Genomic DNA, 24,357 nt, shown 5'->3' with positions numbered 1-24,357 from the left:
CTGGAAGTCTCCTATTCAAGTGCTAATCAGATCCAAATGTACTTAGTTTTCCTAGATCAACCAAAGTTAAATAGATGCTGCCACCTAAACGGTCCCATCCATATTAGTTATCTGCAGATAAGGTCTGTGTCATCTTTTATAATTGCCTTTAATTTTAATGGAGCTTACATGCATGATTTCCTAGATCATGTTCCTTCATTTTTGAACTAGTGGCATCAATTTGTTTTAGAATTTTAATTCTCCTTTATGTTAAACTGAAACATGAAACTACACATTACATATTAGATTCTTCTGCCTGTGAGTTTGTATAATTCTTCCTCTGTTACTCATTTGCAGAAAGATGTTCCTGATGGACTGAAGGACTTGTCTGAAGGCTCAGAAGAAAGCAGTGATATACAATCAGATTCCCCCACCTCAGAGAGCAGCTGTAGCAGTAGCAGTGACCAGAGTAGCAATAAGGAAGGAAGAAAAAGCAGGTGGCAAAGGAAAGGTAGATATTCCTTAAAAATATCTTCTTCTATCTCATCTCCATAACAAAGTATGTCCTTCCTCTCTATTGGTTTTTATTGCAAAATCAATCAAGATGTTTTATTAACTGCAGTCGTTCATGAATTTTGTAGCTGGTTATGCAGCAGATTAAAGCCTAGTAGCTGAAACTGTAGATGGACGTTGAAGCTTTTATGGATTGTCCTAGTATTGCTCTAGACCAGAGGTGAAATGTAAAATTTGTTCCTACCAGTTCTTTGGGCGTGGCTTGGTGTGGGCGGGTAATGTGACTGGGTGGGCAGGGCCAACTTTTTTTTTTTAGTTTTAAAAACATTTTTTCTACAACCTCTTCGGCCAAAGAAGTGGTAGAAAAATGCTTTTAAAAGCCTCTGACAATCCCAACTGAGCCGCACGATCATCAGAGGCTTTTTATTAAACCTTTAAAAGCAGTTTTTCAGCCGAAGAAAAAATGCTTTTAAAAGTTAAAAAAAACCCTCTGATGATCGCATGGCTCAGCTGGGCATGGGTGGGCAGGGATTTTTGCTACCAGTTCTCCGAAACACCCGCCGCCATCACTACCGGATCCTGCTGTAGACAGAGCTTTGTAACTTTCCATGGTCTGCTTTTTCTCTAAAATGCCAAACACTTATAAGCTTTGAAAGCATCTTTTCACAGGTGGGAATGATACACATAGTCCTCAATTTGCCATGGCAATTGAGACCAGAATTTCCATCTCTTAATTAATGTGGTTGTAAAGTACACTTGTATTGTTTAGCAATATCAGTCCCTGCAGTCCTGGTGGCCATCATTAACTGAATCCCAAAGTCATTAGTTGAAGCAACTACCAGCTGGCTTCTCACAACCAAAGTCAGCAGAGAAGTCAGCAGGAATTTGCAAGTCCCATAGTGGCAGGCAGCTGGTTGTTACCAGATGGAGGAGGGAGCGAGGGGTGCAGGGGAGGGTCAGGGAGGGTCATAAGGTGAGGGAGGGTCAGCAGGAATGTGAGAGTGTATGCCATCCAGAGTCACTTGGTTGAGTTGAATGGCTATAGAAATTGAATAAATAAGTAAATAAGAGAAGTAGCATACAGATTGGGGAGGCTGTACAAGGGTGCAAGGAGATGTGTGCAAGGCCTGAGGTTAAGGAGGGATACATATGGGTACGAAGTGATGTGCGAGAGGTTAGCGCAGGTTAGGAAGGATGTGAGGGGATGCATGAAAGTCAGGGATGTGTGTGTGAGAGGTGTGGCATGGATTCGGAAGAGTGCACATATATGAGAGGTTGTGCAAGAGGCACAGATCGATGAAGGTGAACAGGTGAACAAAAGGCACAAATTAGGGAAGGTGTGCAAGGCTGTCTGGGTGCATCCAAGGTACAGGGCTGGTCAGGGAGAGGGTGAAGGGGGTGCACTAGAAGCAGTAAGTTAGGAAGGGTACACAGGGGTGTGTTGTGACCCAGACTCGAGTAGGTAGCAACAAACGCAGTCCTTAAGAAAAATACACTTTATTCAAACAGCTGTAATGACTTTGAGGGATGAGGGGAAGAGATGCTCCTAGAAAATATTTGACAAGAGAGGGAGAAACCCCCAGTGGCTTAATTGTCAGAAGAAGAAAGACCTGCAATTGATCAGGTTAAAAGTGGCAGTGGGAGATTTGAACCTGTAGGCTTGCAAGATTCTTTTAAAGTAGCCTTGAAATAAAGTAGAATTAGCTCATCTAATCATGTTTCGTGTCTGGTTGTCGTGTCCCACTCCTCCGCTGACGGCCAGGTCAGGGAAATCCGAATCAGGCGTGCCTCTGCAGCTCTGCCAAAGTCCTAGCAAAGTTCTCAAGGCAGGCAGGAGACCAGAAAGTGACTTCAACAAGATATGTTTAGACTTTGCCTGACTCAGAGAATGCCAGAAAGCAGATCCTTTATACAGGCCATGGGGTGTGGCTCCATGACTCAGCACTTATCCAGGCCTTCCCCTCCCTTCCTTCTGTTGACACCGCCTATCAATTCTCCTGAAGCGAGGGTCACTCCAGTCTGCAGCTGTTGGTAATTGACCTTCCTCAGGCTCACATGCTGTGGGGGAGGGGGAGGGGTCTAGTTGCTCCGTTTGCCTGGGCATGGAGCCAGAGCTGGGGGCTGGAGGCACTTCTTCCTCCTCGGCCTGTCTGGGCATGGAGCCAGGGCTGGGGCCGGGAGGCATGCTAGGACATTCCTCAGCATTCGGAAGCAGATAAGACGGGCCCAGCTGCGGGGAAAACGGACGAGGCACAACACTGGTTTACCTGAGAGGGTTGACAACAGTGTTGCAAATCTCAAGGGTGCAAACCACTACATAGATTCTCGAAAAGACATTGTAAAGGCTGTATGTAGACCAGATCTATAAAAATTAAATGCAGTATTTTGCGGACTGGAGGCTAAGTATTACATCTTTTGCAGTAACAAGGCAATAATGCAAAGCAAGGAGGTCTGTGTCATTCATTTGCCTTGGCTGTTTCCTAGATGCAAAGGGATTTGATTTTGATTTTTTAAAATTTATTTTGGAATTTACATTAAAGATAAAGGTTCCCTCGCACATATGTGCTATCGTTCCCGGCTCTAGGGGGCAGTGCTCATCTCCGTTTCAAAGCCGAAGAGCCAGCACTGTCCGAAGACTTCTTTGTGGTCATGTGGCTGGCATGACTAAATGCCAAAGGCACACAGAACGTTGTTACCTTGCCACCAAAGGTGGTCCCTATTTTTCTACTTGCATTTTTTATGCGCTTTGAACTGCTAGGTTGGCAGAAGCTGGGACAAGTAACGGGAGCTCACCCTGTTACGCGGCACTAGGGTTTCAAACTGCTGAACTGCTGACCTTTCGACCGACAAGCTCAGTATCTTAGCCACTGAGCCACCGCATCCGGGAACTTACATTACTCTTTGTGTATTTTTGCTCCAAAATAATAGGAAATCAAAACAAATTTTTAGCAGTTACGATCAGAAGTGGCTCTAGTACAGGTGCTGGCTGAGGGACTCTGGGAGTTGAAGTCCAAAAGTCTTAAAGGGACCAAGTTTGGACACCCCTGCTCTAGTAGTTATTTTAAAGAATGGATCATTAAAAGGTAGTTTAAAAACCTCAGGTGACTTACTTTTTCCTCACTCAAGTGAGAGACCAATTGATCCACATCAGAGTTTAAGTTTTCTTCATTCAGGAATTGTCCCTTTCTGTATCATTCTGACCTCTCTTTAAAATTAGAAAGAGGAATTCCCACCTATTGATCTCAGAGTAGGAACAACTATAGTGAAGTTTGTTCGTTTATTTAACAAATTTACAGTATATAGGCTCCCATCTCACATAACAGGACATTGGACAGATACAGTGTTGGTCCAGATCTCAATGCATATTAGGCCTTTCTAGAATAAAGCCTTCTTCTGCTGACACAACGGAATGTCACTTTCTAGCACTATTTTTTTTTTAATTTAACCTGCCTTTCAGGCAATATCAACAAACAAGATTGTCTCTTGTCAGATCGATGATAAGCAAAGGGAGAATTAGTGGCGGACTGTGTATCAAGAATACTACATATTGTACATTGTACTCTGTGGCATGTATGGCTTTAATGTGTTTTTACAGGTAGCCCTCAACTTACAACCACCATTGAGACTGGAATTTCTGTCCTGTCATAAATAATTGTAGTTGTATGTCAAGTCATACCTAATTTCACAATAATTTTTATTGTGATTGTTAAGCAAATTATCATGTTTCTGAAGTGAATTGTGGTTTTTAAGCAAATCCAGCTTCCCCCAGTGGGCTTCCCCAATCATGGCAAGAAAGGTAGCATATTGCAATCTTGTGACTGCGAGATCATCCAACCAGTCGTGAATGCAAACTGGTTGCCAAATGCCCCTGTTGTGATCACGTGACCCTGGGGTTGGTGCAATTATCATAAGTATGAGTACAGATTGTGTCACTTTTTCCATTGTAACTTTGAACAAACAAGTCAAGGACTACCTGTATATCCTACAGATATATGCAGCATCACATACAAAGAGCAGCTTTAAAGGAACTATTTGGTCCCACAGCGGGTTCTGAATGCCAGTAGCTTTGCAACAGCTTCATATCTTGTATGTATCTCTAAGTTGAGAAGTTATTCTCCATAGTGTATCGACGGGAGGTGCCAGGATGGGTTATTCTAGGCTCTAGCTCTATGGACTGAGTTGAATTTTCTCAGGCTCCGCCTCCCTGGTGATGTTCTTCATTTTTTTCAACTCAGTCATTTAAGCCTGGGCGTGGGCCGTTTCTTTCCATGGAGCCAGGTGCATGGAGCGCGTTGAGAATCATCGGAGTGCTTGGGACCACGCCAGCCTTTCGCAGCCTGGCGCGCCTCCCAGATTAATTGCACAGAGTCAGAGGCACAATTTGCCACATTCCTGCCCAAGACCCTTCAGTCTGGGCGGCTGCGCTTCCCCGGCATTGTGGCAGTATGCATTGGTGAGGCAGGACTTTCCATACCAGCGGATGGGAGCCCTGACCTCAGGCCTGCCTCCCACAGCAGCAACTAGGCCTGTTATTGCAGACTAATCGTGGTCTGACAGCTCAGGCGGACATTTCGTGACTACGGGCAGCCATTTTGCTGGACCTTCTTCTTTGAGGAACTCGGGATTCAGGCCAGTATTTCAAGTTTCGGCCATATCTCCTTCAGCTCGCCCTACGCCCTTAATTTAAAGGCATTGCTGCCTGGCCCACCCCTACTGGGCCTAGTCCTAGGAGAACCAGGCAAAAGGCCTTTTACAGGCCCCATTATATTCTGGTTCGCTCCCTTGCGGCCTTCTGCATATGAAAGCTGCCTGTAACCCCTTTTCATGTGGCAAAATAATGGAGGACAGTGGGAAGCACTCCAATTTTTCAGCTGGGGGCACCTGGTCTCCTTTGCCTGATAAGGTGGGCAGAGCAACTACTAGGCCAAGGACTGCCAGCCTGGCAGCAGCTTCCAAAATATGGGTTAAGGCCATGGCGCATAGGGGGTCCTCTAAGGCAGAGGAATGGACAGCACAAAAGCGACAAAGGACCTTGGACAAACGGTCTACAAAGGCTTCTGCAAGTGCCTTTACACAGGGCCATGCCACTAACACGAGGGCAGAATGCCACGCAGTGCGCCATTCCCCTGATACCACTTTGCAGCAAGCGCAGCAGGTGGTCTCCCAGTCAGGAGTCGCTTCAATCTGGTCACCTGAGGACCTGGTGGACCACCCAGAGTGGCCTGGCCCCTCGGTGGTCACATGTAAGACTCCAGAGCTGACATTTACCCCCACCATGGCAGGGCTCCATCCGGGGGGTTGGCAGGAGCAGGATATGTCTCCTTTCATACAGCAGTGGATTGATCGAGCCATCAGGGGAGGGATTGCTGAAGGAATCCATCAGCACCAACAATTGCCCGATCTGGGTTTGGTTCTTGACTTGGATGTGGACCCTTTGGGGCCATCTGCTGAGGGGGTGAGTTATTATGAGTCTTCTTCACCTGCACATTCGGAGGGGTTCCAGGGTGAGGGAGACTTCTCCGATTTTGAGCAGGACTCGCTGGACAAAACGCAATTTCGGGGTTGACCGAAATTTCAATCCCACCCTCCTCAAGCCATTGCTCGCCAAGGCATGGGCTACTGCCCGTTTGGGAAGGACTTTAATTTTTTTTTTTTTATTACTTTTTTTACAACAAACAAACAAAAAAAAATACATTATTACACCCTTGTGCTATACATAAAAGGAAGATTTGGGTCTTCGGATATATCCTCATGATTGCCAAAATCCACGTTCTCGAGGTACAGGTACTGAAGCGTCCAATGTTCCAAGCGCAAAGTCCACAAATGGTTTCCAAGTCTTCCAGAAAATATCTTCTTTATACACACCACTTCTAATTTTAATATCACATGTCATTTTATCATTTAAAGCTAATTTCCACATTTCAGAATTCCACTCTTCTATTCTAAAAATCACATCTAGTTTCCAATATCTAGCTATTATAATTCTACCTATTATAATCATAATTCTAATCAATTCTTTTCATATTTTGTTAATTCTATTTCCTTAATTACCAACAATAATATAGTTTCCACTCTCAATGTTATTACTTTCCCCATCATTTCAAATATCATTTTCTCCAATTGTTGCCAAAACTTTTAACCTTATCACAATTATACCACATATGTTCATAAGTCCCCAATTCCATCTCACATCTCCAACATTTTTACTAATTTTTTATCCATTTGTGACAATCTTACTGGAGTCAAATACCATTTCCAAACAACTTTATAATTGTGCTCTTTAATCCTTATAGATAAAGTTCTCATAATTCTACTCTTCCAATTCACGTTCCAATCTGACTCTGGTATTTCAATATTAAGATCTTTTTCCCAATTTGTCCTCATCACTCTTTGTAATTTTTCATCAGAATTTATAATCTTATAAACCCTACTAACGAGTCCCTTTAGCCCAATTTCATCTTTCATAATCCGAGATACTAGACATTCAAATTCAGTTTCACATCTATTTATCGAATAATTTTCCCTTAGTTTTTTTGTCCATTTTCTATCTGTATTTTTCAAACCAACTTAACCCTAATTTTTCAATAATTTCTTTATTCCTCCTTTCATTTCCCATAACTTTTATCCAATCTCTAATAATTTCTATATTTTCCTCTTTAATCACTTCATTACGTTTTATATTATTTTTAATCGCCAAATTCAGTTGTCTCCCCAAAAGATTATATCCGAATTAAAATTTTAACAAATTTGTTCCACATTTTACTTAATCCTTTAACCAATAACTTCTACTTACACATTTTAAATTTGCTTTATCTAAAACCACCTTGATCCAAATTTCTATATCCCTTAACTCTAAATCTCTCCAATAGTTATCTTCACCTTTAAGTATTTTTACCACTATCCGGATACCATACGCACAGTAATAATTAAATAATTTGGGGATTCCTAATCCACCTTCCTTTTGATTTTGATACCACATTTTCTTCACTAATCTAGGTCTTTTGCCACCGTTGCAAAATTTATCCAGTTTTTTCTGATATCCTTCAATATCTTTCTCTGTCAAATTTAGTGGTAGCATCTCGAATAAAAAGTTGAACTTGGGCAGCAACATCATCTTACACATTGCAATTCTACCAAACCAAGACAACTTTAAAATTTTATATTTATCTATCTTCTTCTCAATTTCGTTAATCACCACATCATAATTAAGTTTTTTCAATTCTTTAACCTTAAGTGAAAGCACTATACCCAAATATTTCAATGTGTTTTAAGCCTTATCGCAAATTGCTCTTGCATATTCTCAGACTCATTACCATTACTATCCATCAATAATTCTGACTTTGACCAATTTACTTTCAATCCTGTCATTTCCTCAAATTCTATCAAATGCTTATATATCTTTTTCAGACCTTTCTCTACATTTTCAAAATAATTAAAGTATCATCCATACAAATTTATCTTATACCCCTTATATCCTTCTAATTCTTCATCTTTTTCTATCATTTTTGTCAATATTTCCATAGCCAATAAAAATAATGTTGGGGACAGGGGACATCCTTGTCTCGTACCAGCTTCTAATTTTATCTCTTCAGTTAATATTCCATTCACCTTCACTCTTGCACTGCTCTTTTGGTACAATTTTGAAATAACATGTATAAACTTATTACCAAAGCCTAAAGCCTCCACAATTACTTTAATTGTTTCCCATTGTACAGAATCAAAAGCTTTAAAAATATCCAATGATACTATACCAATTTTATCACCATTATATTCAGCTACATCTATAATATTTAATACTCTTCTAACAATATCACTCATGTATCTACCCTTCACAAAACCTACTTGATTATAACTTATATATCTATCTATAAATCTATTTAATCTATTACTTATAATAGCAGTAAATATCTTTGCATCCTGATTAATTAAAGAAATGGGCCGATAGGACTCAATCCTTTCTAAATCTTTATCTGGTTTAGGAATTAGGGATATCACCGTTCTATTCCATGACGAAGGTACTTCCCACCATGTAATATTCCATTGAATAATTTTGCAATCTTGGTATTATTAATTCTTTAAATTCTTTATAAAACTCAACAGGTAATCCATCCTCACCTGGAGCTTTCCCTAATTTTAATTTTTGTATTATTCCATTAATCTCATCTTGTGTTATATCTTCTTCCATCAATTCCTTATATGTTTGATCAATTTTCACCACATACTTTTCTAAATAGCTTTGCAATTTCCCCCGATTAATTGGTTTCTTTGAATATAGATTCTGAAAAAAATTTCTAACCACTTCACATTTCTCTAATTTTTTATAACATCTTATACCTCTATCATCTATCAAAACTCCAATTTCTCTCTTCTCTCTTTTATCTTTCGCCATCTTTGCCAATAATTTAGAATTTCTATTACTAAATTCAAAAATTCCTATTTAAATATCTCAATTTTCTTTTTACTAACTCTGTATCTTCTTCTATCATTTTATTTCTTAACATATTAAGCTCCTGAAGAATTTTTTTTCTTTAGTAAGCAAAAATTGATTTTCCAATTCTTTAATCTGATTTTTATCTCTTTCCATTTTAATTTTATAATTTTTATATTTCCTACTTGATAATTTAATACTCTCCTCTAAACACCGCTTTCATCGCATCCCAAACAATTTCAAATTTAACCTCCCGTTATCATTTAATCTCCAACTTTCCTCCAATTTTTAAGTATCCATTTTTATCCTTTTCATTTTATACAATTTCTCGTCATATCTCCAATAGCTTCTTTTTCTCAAAATTAAAATCTAAGTCCACCATAACTTCTGCATGATCAGAATCTTTAAAATTCCACATCTACCTTATCCACATTATTCAACAAATCTTTAGAAAGAAAAATATAATCAATTCTAGAATATGTATTATATATCTTAGAAAAAGTGTATACTCTCTCAATTCCTTTAACCTCTCTCCACATCAACCACGCCGTTTGAGCATCCACATATTTAAAATCCCCATTTTATTTGCTCCTCCACAGCGGGTGGGATTAGTACTATCTATTTTATCTCTGATTAAATTAAAATCCCCAGCCACAATTACTTTCCTACACTTTCATTCTCCAAAATTTTTGTTATTTTTCAAGAAATTCTCTTTGTTTTCATTCGGTAAATATAAATTAACAAGTGTCACTTTTTCCTCATTAAGATTTCCAACAATTATTACATATCTTCCATCTTCATCCAAAATTACCTTATGTTTTCAAAGTACACCCTATCTGATATCAGTGTTGCAACTCCTCTAGCTTTTGAAGTTCCAAATGCTTTTCATATATTTGCATACCTTTTATATACATTCTATTTGAATCTTCAGATTTCTGATGGGTTTCTTGTAAAATAAAATGTCTGGTAAATCCTTTTAATCTTAAACTCCAATCTTCTTCTTTTAATCTGATTCCTGTACCCTTCACATTCCATGACATTATTTTATAACTCCCATTTAAAATATAAATTTTTAATCCTATCCCGCATCTTCCTTTCTGTGCCCACCACCCGACATTAAACTACCATATTTAACATATAAACAACAATAAGAAAACAGAAAAAAAAAACAAAACAAACAATAAAGTACAAACAATCTTCTTCCCCACATCCTCATCGATTTCGCCTCTATAAAGAGAATGGGGAGAGGGACGCCAATGCCCGGCCACTTCTTCGGCTGTCTATTTAAATTCATCACTCAAAAAAAGATAGCGATGACCCGCATTCAGCTTCATATTTTCCAAGACTCTTATCTGCTTCTTCTCCTACTGTATCCTCACGACTCTTCTTCTGTTCAACCAACACAGGTGATATTTCTTTCCTCTTTAACCCTTTGAGTCTTGCCTCCAATAGCCCCTTTTCTTCTTCTGGGATTGATGTTTCCACGTATGTTCCACCCATCTGAAGCATTTGATCTTTTATCTCCATTAAATCCTCCATCTCAATCAGTCCAAGCTCCGTAAATATAATAATGCATCTATATCTGGGGTGATTGTACGCATCCTTCCTTTATAAAAAATTTCAATTGTTGTGGTGGCCTCAATTGTATTTAATTCCATTATCTCTCAAAACTTTTGTGATTGGTTTTAAAAAATCTCCATGCCCTTTCTTCTCTTGATATATCCGGGAAGACTTGAATAGTTCAAAGCATCTCCCAACTCTCTCACCTTGGCCATAACTTCCAACTTATCACCAAGATTTGCGAACCTGACAAGCACATTCCTGTTAGAACCATTTTGCCTTCTATATCCAATTCTAAAAACACTTGCCAGGTCTGCTATTGTGAACGTAAGTTGCGTATCCAAATCATTAATCCATTTCAAAACCCGCTGTTTCAATTTATCCTCCTTTTCTTCTGAGATTCCTCTGATAACAAATTATATTTCCTCATCTCTTCTTCCAAAAGACAGATTCTCTTATCTTGCTGCTCATTTTTATAAAATATTTTACCAATTTGCCGATCTACTTTTACCTCATACACATGCATCTGCTCCATTTCATCTTTAATCATTATCATTTCCTCTTTTTGTTTTGCAAAGTTTTCATTCATCTCTTGCTTTAAATTTTGCATTTCAGATGTCAGTTTCAATGTCAAATTATCTATACGCTCTGATAGTCCTGCTATTTTTCCCCAATTTTATTTAAAGCTGCAGCAAGTTGCTGCGTTTCTGAAAGTTGTTGAGTCATAAAAAATTTCCAAACTAGATTCCAAACCAATTTTACAGAGGGTCTTAGTGAAGATCAAAGGACGACTGTCTTTTAATTGAAGCGAAGCGGCTTATTTGCACTGTTATCTCTCAAGTTCAAGGATACTCCACAAAGAAACACAAAACTTCACAGCTAACATTAATCAGCGCCATTTTTCCTCCACGTCAGCAAAGCAGAAAGGAAGACAAACCAACTTAAACGAAGCAAAATCCTTTTTTTTTCTTTTTTCTGTAATATAAACAAGCTATTAATTTGCTCTCAAGAGAAAAAAAAAATAAAGAAAAAATTAGCTCAGTAAAATCCTCTTACTGCCAAACAATCCAATAAAAAGTCAGTTTCTCTTCTCTTCAATTAAATTCTTCTTGGCTGAACTTCCGGAAGGCTCAAAAAAAAAAAAAATTCTTCTCATTATCAAATTCAGTCCTTAATATTCAGTCCTTAATATTCACTCCTTAGCCTCAGCAATAGAAAAAAATTTTTTTAACACAGAACAAGATAGTTAATTTTGGAAAAACAGAACACAGTAATTTATTCCAACTTATCTTGTCTGCCGGCTCGGTCAACCCACGCTGTAGAAACTCCTTAATTCAAGCCGTTTCAGATGACCTACCAGTTTTAAATTCAATCTGCTGGACTGTTAACACTTTCAGTTCATGATTTATTAACTTTCATCCATAACAGTGCATTCCAAACGGCATAAATTCTCATAAATCTTCATTAATAAGCCCTGTGAAGTGAAGGAAAGGTCCTTACCCCACCACAGTCATGGCCACGCCCTGGGAAGGACTTTAATGTACCTGAGCCTCCCACTGACTTTGGGGAACAGGAAGATTTCCTGTTCACAGAACAGGCCATAGTGGCAGGTACGATCCTTATCCCTAGGATGTTCTTAGAGGTGATCCGTAGACAGTGGACATCTCCGGCCACTGCATCAAGGCCCACTAGTCAGGAGAATACACTTTTTGGGGTTGACTCTGACCTTCTTAACGTGATTCAGGTTCCCAAGGTGGATACCCTGGTGGCAGCCTTGTCCTCTTCTCCATTCTCCCGCCTGATGCAGAGGATGCATTGAAGGCAGAAGAGTGCAGAAAGGAATCGACCCTCCACTGGGCTCACCTGGCAGATTCTTGGGCAATACGGATATCGAACGCAGTGTCGTTCTTCACCAGGGCGTCAGTGTGCTGGCTATGACAGCTGCAGTCACGTTTGGCGCCGGAGGACGTGAGGCCCACCAGGCTCTTTCTAAGATCCTGGCTGTGGCAGAATATACTGCAGACGCTACTTTGGCCTCTGCCAAATTTTCGGCGAAGGCCATGGCGTCTGCTCACCATATGATATGGCTACGTCACTGGCGTATGGACACTAAAAATAAGTGGAAATTAGCCTTTGCCCGCTTTGAAGGGGAAAACCTATTTGGCCAGTCTCTGGATCTTTGCTCATTGAGATCAGGGACAAAAGGAAGGTGCTCCCTTCACAAGGCAGAGCGGCCGATTACCGCCCAACTCCATATATTGGACGGCCCTCCTTCCAGCAGGACAGTTCCCGCCTGTAGGACTGCCAGGCTTTGCTATGTCCCATCCTGGCATCTCCAGTCGATACACTGTGGAGAAGGGGCATTGGTCCTACTTGATACGCCTTTCTCGTTGTGTTCAATGGGAGGGGCCAGCCCCACTCTGTTACCTGTCTGGTCTGACTCCCAAAAGGTGGGGAGTTTTGTTTGTGTTTTTCAGATGGATTTCCATTCGCTTTGCCTTCATTGTCAAACTGAGGAACGTCACCAGGGAGGCAGAACCTCAGAAAATTCAACTCAGTCCATAGAGCTAGAGTCTAGAATAATCCATCCTGGCCCCTCCCGTCAAACACAATGAGAAAGGGCATATCAGATAGGACCAATGCCCCATCACAAAAACTAGAGGAAGGTTGCAATACAAGTTAAATAATTATTGTCCAACTTAGTGACAAAATCTTAATACATATTCTCAACGTTCCTCCATCAAGATTCTCTCAAAAAAAGGAGAAATATACAGTAACATTTTGGGATGGAATATGTACCTGGCAGTGTGGGAGAGTTTTGGCAACAAAGAACTTTCTCAGAGAGAGGCTTAGATTAAGAGACTATGCAGTCGCAAGATGGATGGGGGATGGGGGAAAGGTTCAGAGTAGCCACATCCTATCTAGAATTTCTCAAGATCTGTCTAGTAGGTTAGAAAGTTATAATTTAATTTGGTAAAATGCTGTCCATTAGGTGTAAGTAAATAAAGGATTGGTTTTTGTTATATCATCTCTGGACTTGGGTCTAATACATTTGTACTTGGTATATATAACTTAAGTTATGTTCATCAAATATTCAGTCACTCATATTGTTCATACACTGGGTTAAGAGCTGTCTTTAAGAAAAAATGATGCCGCTCAAAATTCTTCATCCAATCTTGTGCCACTTTTGGTAAAAACAGTGGAAAAAAAGCATGTGCAGTTTTTCCTCTAGTAAGTAGATACAGTAGCAGTTTTTCCTGCTTTGGTCCCCCAGTGCTACTGTACTTCAGCATTAATTTGCAATCCAGACTAATTGTTCTTTTTTGCACTGATTTTTTAAAAAACCCATTGAAGTCTAAAGTTAATTTGCCTTAAACCACACCTTCTTTCTCTTACTTTGTAAATAATAGACAATATTTATTCCTCTAAGTGTTGCTAAATTTTAGCTCCTCTGAGTTGTAACCACATGGACAATGGTGAGACAAAAGGGAAATGCATTGAAGTTCTAAAAAATTGTGCAAAAGGCATTTTGTTATGCAGAAAAGCTTGGTTTTGCAGAATATATAAAATCAAATTACTGAAAGAGTCTGTCTTGTTCCATTAACTTTTGTACATAAAAGAATTATATTAAAAAACGAGCATATTTTTTCATTTATACTGCTACACTGGAGTATTTTAAACACCATGGTTTCATCTCAGTCCTATTCTATTTCAACTGAAGATTGTTGAAAGTTCAAAGGGGATGTAATTAATACAGGAAGAAGTGTCAACAGAGTTAGCATGTGGCTCTGGAGAGGATTGCTTTATTGAGTCTTGCTTCAGTTACAGATTGCTAACTGTTCTGAGGCTTGGTAATAAAATTAATGTTCCAAGTGCTCTTTTATTAGAATGGGATCTCTTCCAATATGTGCCAAAAAGGTCTCAAAATTATTTATTTTCTCAATAAGAGTATACTTAATAGTTTGTCTTCCCTGACCCAAACAGCTTTGCAGTTGTCAAGGAAACCATTTTACCATTCATAACTTGGAGGTAGATGGAAACTGCATGAAGGAATATGCTGGATCCAATATAGTCACACGGATTGTGTTCAATATTCCAAACGCTATAGCTTCAATTGCAGTACTGCTAAGCTACGCAGATCAATAATGGCAATTATTGTTTATCTGGAGTATCTTATGAAGTTTGTTGTAATTCTTTCAGTAGCACACAAATGCAAGAAATATACTTATGGATCATCATATAGTCCAGACTCTGGAAACATTTTTTATGTCCCTTGATACATATTTAAAACGTTGTTGGATAGATTTGGACCTCCCCTATATAGCCTCCACTTGAATGCATGGTGTGAAAAGAAGTTTACAAACACTCAATACTTGGAGTATTGAGATGTCCACAATTGCCCTGATTTTTTACATATAGTCACACTTCAGTGTTCTTTTAGAGATATTGTATGGAATTTTACATCTGGCCTTCCTCATGCAATGCAAGAGTATCTAGAAAGCAGTTAAACTCATGGCTCTTCTACTATATTGGATTTTTACATGAAGAATTAATAGATGAATAGAGAGGATAGAAAAGTAAGATACTTCATTCTTTGAGTCTATGGAATTTCCAATATATTCACTAAAGACAATATGGTGATGAAAATTCATGTACTGGGATTGAGTCATATACAGTTCTTTTAGTTAACCTGAAGTGGAGGACCTTTAAGTTCCTGAGATTCACATTCCATTCCAGGAGCAAACTTTTATGGCAAGTTACTGCTTGTTTTTGAGAAGATAGCTTATAACTGTATATCAGCATTTTCAAAATGATAGCAGTTTAAACCTGTCAGTCCATAACCCTGAACAGCAAAGCTGCTATTAAATATGCCTTCCAGCCAAAAATGTTGCCCTATTTGTAGAAGCAGCAGGAGGGGGGTGGAGTGGGGGTTAAATTATAGAGTTTTAACTTTAGATTTTTAATGCTAGAGTAATTGTGTGTGAGTTGGGCAGCTATATAAAATTGCTTAATAAATAAATTTACTGCTTGAACACAGGCTAAGTGAGCCTTAAGAACAGTAGTCTGAAGTAGCTACAGTAGTTTGAATAAAAAGTCAGATCCCTTATTTTGTCCATGATAAAAAGTCTTTACTCTCTTGGGTTGTTTAGAGCGGTGCGGTGGCTTAGAGGTGAAGATGCTTGCATTGTAAGGTTGTGAGTTCAATCCTAGAAGCAATAGATATTTCTCTATCAGGGCACAAAGACAAAATATCTACTGTGAACTCAGCATAGGTGTCAGGAAGGGCATCTGGCCAGTAAACGCTCAGCTCCATTCAGTCGCCCCTACTCCACTCTGATAAAAGGGATTACATAATTGATAATATAAATAAATAAAATTCTCTTGAGTTGTTTCAATTATGAATTCCTGATGAGCAGAGTAATATTGATATGGCAAATAATACTGACCACTGTGACACATTTACAACAACAATTTCCTAATGAAGCTACTAAAACTTGCTAAAGTTTTGACTTCCCAGGCAGAATGTGAAATGATAACTGGAACATCTTATAATGTTAACTGGGATTTGTTTCAGTTTGTAGATTTATGATGAAATGTGTAGGATGCCTTTTATTATGAGCTCCAACACTTATGGCTTATTATCTGTACTTTCTTTCTCTCCTTCAACTGGAGCTAAGAAGTAGTCAGTGTTTTCTTAACGGAAGATGTACTAGATGCCTTCAAGGAGGAATTGATGTGTTTTTCTTTTATAGACACCTTCCTTGGATCTTCCTTTCTTAGGAATAGCTGTGGAGAAAATGGTGTGGCTTCAATTAAAAGTGCACAAGATGAAGTGTATTATCTGGGCCCAGTGGTGGGATTCAACCAGTTCGCACCACTTCAGGAGAACTGGTTGTTAACTTTCTGAGCAGTTTGGCAAACAGGTTGTTGGAAGAAATCATTAGGGCAGAGAACTGGTTGTTAAATTACTAGAATCCCGCCACTGTCTGGGCCCTTATCAGGCCCTAAATAGAACAAAAATGGATAAATGACTTTGGTGGATTAGTTCATAACATGGATAGAGAGAGTGTCCCATCTTTATTGTCCTCTTAAGTGGCATTTCGTAGCATTAATTGTAATATTCTTTTGGATGAGCTGTGAGAGTTGGATACATGTTTTACAATGGTTCCTCCTTCTTAAATAAACAGTACTGGAAGCAGTAGTGCAAGAAGTTGAACTGAAGTGTGCTCTATCTAATTCCTAATGTTTAACATGCATACAAAAAATGCAGGATAAATATAGCATTGATACCAAACTGAGTCTTCTTGGACAAAACCAAAGGTGCAAAATAATTCTTGACCCAGTGCTGGGAGGTTCTGATAACATGGATGGAAGAAACAAGCTGGATGAACTATTTGTCTAAAAATAATCTGACACTCTGTTTGCTCAGGTTTTAACCATGAGTGGTGTTCCATCCTCACTGAAAGAGTAGTTTTATGAGTTGTATTCCTCTTGTCAAATTTGCAGATAGAGGCTGTGACCTTTGCACAACTTCAACTGATAGGCCAGCTGCAGCCATTCCTGGAGCAGGAACCCTAGCAACAATAACTCATGTTTTCCTCATCACAGGATGCACTGCTGGAGCATGGTGTACATGGGGCTTCCTTTGAAGACTAACCAGAAACTGCAGCTAGTACAAATGCAAGTATCCACATGCTAGCAAGTGAGACCTGCTGCAGCTGTATAACATTAAGCATTGGCTTTCAATAGAATTACAAATACTATTCAAAGTAGTGGCTGCAAGAGAAGATACTTGTAGGATCACCTTCTCCAGAAAGAACTATTACTATTATGTTCATCCCAGTTGGGAATGCTAAATGTTCCCCATATAGGAGAGCCTGGATATTTCTGTGTAGTCCAGAGTAGTCCAGTTTGTACCAACTCTGGTTCATTTTTCTAAAACTACCAAGACTGACCTTTTCTGCAGTGCATTTGATGGGCTGGCACCAGCATATTCAAAACTATTTATTACCAAGTTTAAGTACTTAATTGCACTTTTGGTGTTTTAATTGCATTCTTTTATTTTTAATGCTACTTTCAATTATCATGAATTGTGAGATTCAATAGTGTATAATAAAGTCAATATGAATAATGTCAAACAAAGTATTAGGTAAGGACTTGCATGACAATATAATATTATTTAAAGGGGAGTCTACAACTATATGATAGTAAAATTTTCTTTGAGTCAGATTTGCCTCTGGTGACATCATGGATATATCCATATAGCTTTCTTTGCAATAAAACAGAAGTGGTCTCATAAACGTATGGGGGCGGGGAATTGAAATCTCCTAGGAGCAGCTATCTTTGAACAGACATATTAGGATTTTGGCAGGCTACAATGGAAACTAAATTAAGTAAAAGCAAATTTGTTTCCCTTTCTATTATTGATAAAAGCATTTAAAAGTAGTAAAATTAATGCAATGTGAGCTTCATAGAATTATGCTCATAGTAGCCCTTACTCATGTTGTTTTTATTGTTAAAAAATTACACAAAATGTCTGAAGATGCTCAAAGTACATCTCCTAATGTATCCTCTGAATCAGTAGTGAGTTGCAAATCCTGTTGCTACTGGTTTGCTCGTGGCTGCGCTTTCGCGTGTGACACTACTGCACATGTGCAGAAGCATCCAGGTGGGTGGGCGGAGCCTCCCGCCACCACAACCGGTTCGCCCGATCCGTGGCGAAGTGGTAGCAACCCACCACTGCTCTGAATATCTGCATTTGGTGCAAAACCAGTATAAGTTACTGAGACTTCTCAAATATTGGTTTGATAATTCAAAACTATAGTAAAATTGGCTTCACATAGTAAAAAATACAGAGATTGGCAAAAAGAATGGTTGTATTTGTCCTTTTGCTCCATTCAAAAACTCAAAAGAAAAATACTCCGACTTCACTTGCTTGAGTTGTGACAAAAATAATCTTGAAAATTATTTTGCTCCTTTGGAACTATTACAACTATTACATCCCCTTTTTGTTCTTTTAAGGTGTAATACAGCTCTTAAATGTGTGGATGTCTGCGTTGGATGCAGTTAAAATCTTGCCTAATTTTAAGTGCTTGAGCAGAGCCAAGGCCTGACAGACTTGGACTGTCTTTCAAATACTTTATTTTTTGACTGGGAAGAAGCGGAACTAGAGTATCTACCCTTTAAATTTTGTATCCTTTGAGGGAAGAGGACTGGCTTTGTTGAGCTTTGCAATTTAGCTTAATGCATCATCATCGTTATGTATATATGTACAAAACAGGAAGTCCTTTCAGATCATATCAGCAACCTACTTCCTTATATGTACAAAAATAAAGTTTACTGAAACAGCAAAGGCAAAAATTGATACAACATAGGCAAGCCCCGTATTTTTAGGCCTATCCAATCGTGGGGCAGAGGGGGTTTAATAGCTAAGGTTGCAATTTCTTTTTTTGTGTGTGTGTTCCTGCAAGACCCCACAGCAGGTACAAATCCAGATTGTAAGTTTTTTCTGGGTGCTGTAACCATGTCCACAAATGAGATTCCTTTGCAAGGTAAGACTACATTTCCCTATCTTGAAGTGAACTTAGATAATTTTTCCCACAATATGTTGCAGTGAATGTTGTTCATATTGGAAGGTCTTTATGATTCCAGGCAAAACTTATGGTTGTTTAATTAAAGAGCTGGCCTTTATTAGAGCTAGCAACTCTCTGTACAACTTCAGGCTAACTGAACATTAGAGAAGAGAGGGAACGCAAATGTGAATTTCTGAGTTGGTTACTGATATGGGCTGTGGTCAGTCTACAGTTGATCAATTAGAGTTTTCCAAATTTCAGAAATCTAGTACAAAGGCTTTTGATCACCACGATTGCTGTTTGTTTTAATGGTGCTACAACTCTGAATCTAGGCAGTCAAATACTTTGGAGCCTGCTTTGCAGCCAGAAGATCCTGGGTCATGGAAAGTCTTTGGACTGTTCACAAAGGGGTTGTTTCTAGTCATGTATCCATATGCAGCTGGAAGGTTGGAAGAATAGTGTATTCTCATCCATTTGTAAAATGTTATTGGTGAAAGTGCTATAGAAAATGAGATACTTTGAAAAGATAGTCGAGGTTTGTGGCGGTCAGTCATCTGGTTGAGATAACAAACATCTATGGACAGAGTACATTTATAGCTTTCAATAGAGTGGTACTGGTCTCTGAAATAAAAGAAAGGAGGTCCCTACTGCCTTTTAAGAAAAGCACCCAGTATTTTTACACAAAATGATCATTTGTTTTATTAGGATATATAGGTTGTGCTTTTACAAACATACAAAATTGAAGCAATGATTCCACAGGCAAGAACTGATAACAGTCTTACCTATGCTACAACTATTCTTCTCTTAATCTTGATTGAGTCTCCATTTGTTAGTCCTCCTTCAGGTAGTAGTTCTGAAGGTCAAGAGCAAAGTCCTTGGCGCTCTCTGAGTTTGGTTGTTTGCTTGCAGATGTTTCATTTTCCTATTGGGTGACATCACCAGTCAAATAGCTTTACTAGCATTAGATGACACTTGCTGTCTATTAGTAATTGCTTCTTTAAGTGTCTGCACAAGTTAAAGCTTTACATAGACCTAATAATGTCCATCACTGAGTTTTTCAGTTATCTACATGAACACTTCCAGTACTCAATGAATATTACATTTGTTTCTGATATGCAAATATTGAAAAATCAGGGGTGGTTGTTCCATGTATCTGGAACAGAAGTGATGGGAACTGGACTTGTTACCAGGTGACTTCCAGAGTACAAGCCAAGGTCACCTTTGATATGTGTAATCTGCCCCTCGAATGATAGGGAATATGATTCTACTGAACCTCTTGGAATTATGGAAATTATATATAAAATGATTAAAACAATGGACCATACAACATTTTATTCTCAAATAATTTCTAGTTTCTTCTTGCTCTTGGTTCATTAGACTCCTTTACAAGAATAGGCCAATTATTTGCCAGAAAGAAAATATGTACTTTTTTATTGAATTTGTTAGTTGTTTATTTAATTATGAATGATATTTATAGCTTTCAAAACTCTAGGCTGGATACAAAAAAGGCATATACATAGAGGGGAAAAAAAGAAGTGTACAACATTTACATTGTTAAAAACCCTAATACCCTAAGGGAAAATCTCATAGGTCCATGATGGCGAACCTATGACACGCATGCCACAGGTGGCAAGTGGAGCCATATCTGTGGGCACGCAAGCATTGCCCTAGCTCAGCTCCAAAACACATATGCACATCGGCCAGCTGATTTTTAGGCCTTCCGGGCCCACCGGAAGTTGGGAAACGGGCCATTTTTGGCCTCCGGGGGTGGGAGGGAAGGCTGTTTTTGCCCTCCCCAGGCTCCAAGAAAGACTCTGGAGCCTGGGAGAGCAAAAAACGGGCCTTCCAGGCCCACGCGGGGTGGGGGGGGTTGTGCACACATGTGCAGGGGGGCATTGAATTATGGGTGTGGGCACGCACATGGGCAACCCCCCACTCCCCCCGCTTTTGGCACGCAATGGCATCACTGTCATAGATGCTCCATGACTGAAATTGCTTTGAGCACCAGTCTGGTGAATCATCACTGCTTTATGGTAGGGGTCATCTCTAGTACCTCTAGTGACAGAGTGTTTCAAAGAAGGGAGACTGCTATTGTCCATGATGTCCCATGTAATTTTCAAGGGACCCACCACAGAAATTTTCTTGAACACTGAATGGGCAGATTCAATTCTTTGCGACACCCTGAGATCAAATTACAACGGTCAGATTTTAGGGGTGAGGTTGGGGAGATTTGAAGGACAGGGACACCGGGAAGTGCTTTTCCTGTCCTAAAACCTCTAATAAATGCCCTCCAAAATCTTGATATTTATGAGATAAATTTTACTGAATCTGCAGCGCATCAGGAAACCATATTGTGGCTCCCAGTCCTTCAAATATTGTCCACTTTTGTCTAAATATAATTCGTAAAATAAGATTAAGATCAGTTTAAAAGACAAACCCAGTAAAAAGCATAAATGTTTCCATTCAGTAAGTGTCCTTGGCATGGCCCTGCCCCTGTTATCCCTCTTAAGTTAAGCCTTTGAGCACCTGTTGCCATTCTTGATGAAATTGGCCCTGTGACAATTTCCATTAAATGATGCCCTTTAAGAGGACATTCTGGCCAAGTCTCCTCAGGCTCCTTATGAATGATTTTTTTTTAAAACGATAGTATGATAAATGACTCTCCAATACTCTAGAGTTTATTCCAGAGCTCCAGAGTCCAGCATTATATTTCCAAGTATCTGTCTTTCCATGCTTACAATAAATGGTTTTATGTGTGGGATGCTTGTTTAACATCTTGTCATCTTCTGTTCTTGCTTCTTCAGTATCAGCCAGACTTTCACAAGTGTCCTCCCCACAGCCAGGCTGCCAATCTCCTTCTATCCCACCAGGTAAAATCATCTCTTCATCTCAGAAGCACAGCAAAAAGGCACTTAAACAAGTAAGTGGGTGAGCATACTGATTGGTTTATCTGACCTTTAATTTGTGCTTATCTGCACGTTACTTGGCACTAAAAACCTAACTTAACTTTATGTTAAATTTGCTCTGCACCATGCTCCAATTTACATTCTGCTAAAAATTCTACATAACTGAGTATATAACAAGGATAAAAGTTAACTAAAATAGATGTAATAAAAGAAAGCTTCTATTCAAACTGTACCCACGGGCAATTTTTCTTAGGATATTTTTCATGAAAATTTACCTCACTTTTCTGTAGAAATGACAATCACTAAGATGCTAGATTTCTTTGCATTACAGTCTTTATATATGGCAGAAAAGAACTCAGTAGGCTCTAGCTATTAGCCAGTTAGCTTGAGTGTACTGAGTTAGCTAATTGATGTTTCATTCAGTTGCAAAACAGCTGTAAAGTAATAATTATTGCTTTATCCTTGACTCTCATGTTTTTCCCAAATAAAAATAAATTATAATTGTCCTTGGTTTATTTATTGCTTAAGTTCAGTTGCCCTGTTTACTTTTTATCTCATGCATCAGCTTGGTGATGCATGTTTTTCCTTTCAGACAGGTGGTATTCCTCTGGCGACTATGTTTGTTCTGGCTCAAAATGCCCTAGCATTTTCTTCATATTGGTCTGTTTTTTTTCCCCCATTCTCATATTTCTTTCACAGTGATTATTTATTTATTTATTTATTTTATTTATTGTTTGAATTTATATACCGCCCTATCTCCCAAAGGACTCAGGGCGGTTCACAGGCATATAAAAACATCAATATACAAATTAAAACAATCATTAAAAAACTTATTCTACTGCCCAATTAATTAAAAGTAAAAAATATAGATATTAAAATCAATTTAAAAACCCCTCTAAATTTAAAATCTAAAAAACTAAGCCAGTCCTGCACAGATGAATAAATGAGTCTTGAGCTCGCGACGGAAGGTTCGAAGGTCCGGAAGTTGACGGAGTCCTGGGGGGAGTTCGTTCCAGAGGGCGGGAGCCCCCACAGAGAAGGCCCTTCCCCTGGGCGTCGCCAGACGACACTGCCTAGCTGACGGCACCCTGAGGAGTCCCTCTCTGTGAGAGCGCACGGGTCGGTGAGAGGTATCTGGTCGCAGTAGGCGGTCCCGTAAATAACCCGGCCCTATGCCATGGAGCGCTTTAAAGGTGGTCACCAAAACCTTGAAGCGCACCCGGAAAGCCACAGGTAGCCAGTGCAGACCGCGCAGGATAGGTGTTATCCGGGAGCCACGAGGGGCTCCATCTATCACCCGCGCAGCCGCATTCTGGACTAACTGTAGCCTCCGGATGCCCTTCAAGGGGAGCCCCATGTAGAGAGCGTTACAGTAATCCAGGCGAGACGTCACGAGGGCGTGAGTGACCGTGCATAGGGCCTCCCGGTCCAGAAAGGGGCGCAACTGGCGCACCAGGCGAACCTGGTAGAACGCTCTCCTGGAGACGGCTGTCAAATGATCTTCTAGAGACAGCCGTTCATCCAGGAGGACGCCTAAGTTGCGCACCCTCTCCATCGGGGCCAATGACTCGCCACCGATGGTCAGCTGCGGATTTAGCTGACTGTACCGGGACGCCGCATCCACAACCACTCTGTCTTGGAGGATTGAGCTTGAGCCTGTTTCTCCCCATCCAGACCCGTCGGCCTCCAGACACCGGGACAGCACTTGATGGCTTCGTTGGGGTGGTCCGTGTGAAAAGTACAGCTGGGTGTCATCCGCACAGCTGGTACCTCACACGAACCCACTGATGATCTCACCCAGCGGCTTCATATAGATGTTGAACAGAAGGCGAGAGGATCGATCCCCGCGGCACCCCACAAGTGAGGCGCCTCGGGGCCGACCTCTGCCCCTGTCAACACCGACTGCGACCGGTCAGAGATAGGAGGAGAACCACCGATAAACGGTGCCTCCCACTCCCAATCCTCTAACCGCGCAGCAGGATACCATGGTCGATGGTATCGAAAGCCGCTGAGAGGTCTAATAGGACCAGGGCAGAGGAACAACCCCTATCCCTGGCCCTCCAGAGATCATCCACCAACGCGACCAAAGCCGTCTCCGTGCTGTACCCGGGTCGGAAACCGGACTGGAACGGGTCTAGATAGACAGTTTCATCCAGGTGCAAGGGAAACTGATATGCCACCATACTCTCTACAACCTTCGCCGTGAAGCGAAGGTTGGAGACCGGACGATAATTACCTAAAACAGCCGGGTCCAGGGAAGGCTTCTTGAGGAGGGGCCTCACCACCGCCTCTTTCAAGGCGGCCGGAAAGACACCCTCCACCAAAGAAGCGCTCATAATCGCCTGGAGCCAGCCTCGTGTCACCTCCTGCGTGGCCAGCACCAACCAGGAGGGGCACG

General features: G+C 40.1%; 1 protein-coding gene across 5 annotated transcripts in view; it reads left to right on the top strand.

Annotated features, from left to right (window-relative positions):
- Window positions 1-24,357, top strand: part of ASXL2 (ASXL transcriptional regulator 2) — a 130,471-nt gene that overhangs the window by 88,121 nt on the left and 17,993 nt on the right. For 4 of the 5 annotated variants that reach the window (XM_058164703.1, XM_058164700.1, XM_058164702.1 and 1 more), the window contains 2 exons: window positions 337-490; window positions 21,858-21,973. In XM_058164703.1, the coding sequence (XP_058020686.1) occupies window positions 337-490; window positions 21,858-21,973 (270 nt within the window). Of the gene's footprint in view, window positions 1-336; window positions 491-17,500; window positions 19,033-21,857; window positions 21,974-24,357 lie in introns of those variants that run through there. The other variant, XM_058164704.1, reaches the window with a different exon arrangement.

This window comes from Ahaetulla prasina, chromosome 1 (genome assembly GCF_028640845.1).
Source record: "Ahaetulla prasina isolate Xishuangbanna chromosome 1, ASM2864084v1, whole genome shotgun sequence".
Taxonomy (NCBI): domain Eukaryota; kingdom Metazoa; phylum Chordata; class Lepidosauria; order Squamata; family Colubridae; genus Ahaetulla; species Ahaetulla prasina.
The sequence above is the reverse complement of the archived record's forward strand: the minus strand, read 5'-3'. Positions and strand labels throughout refer to the sequence as shown.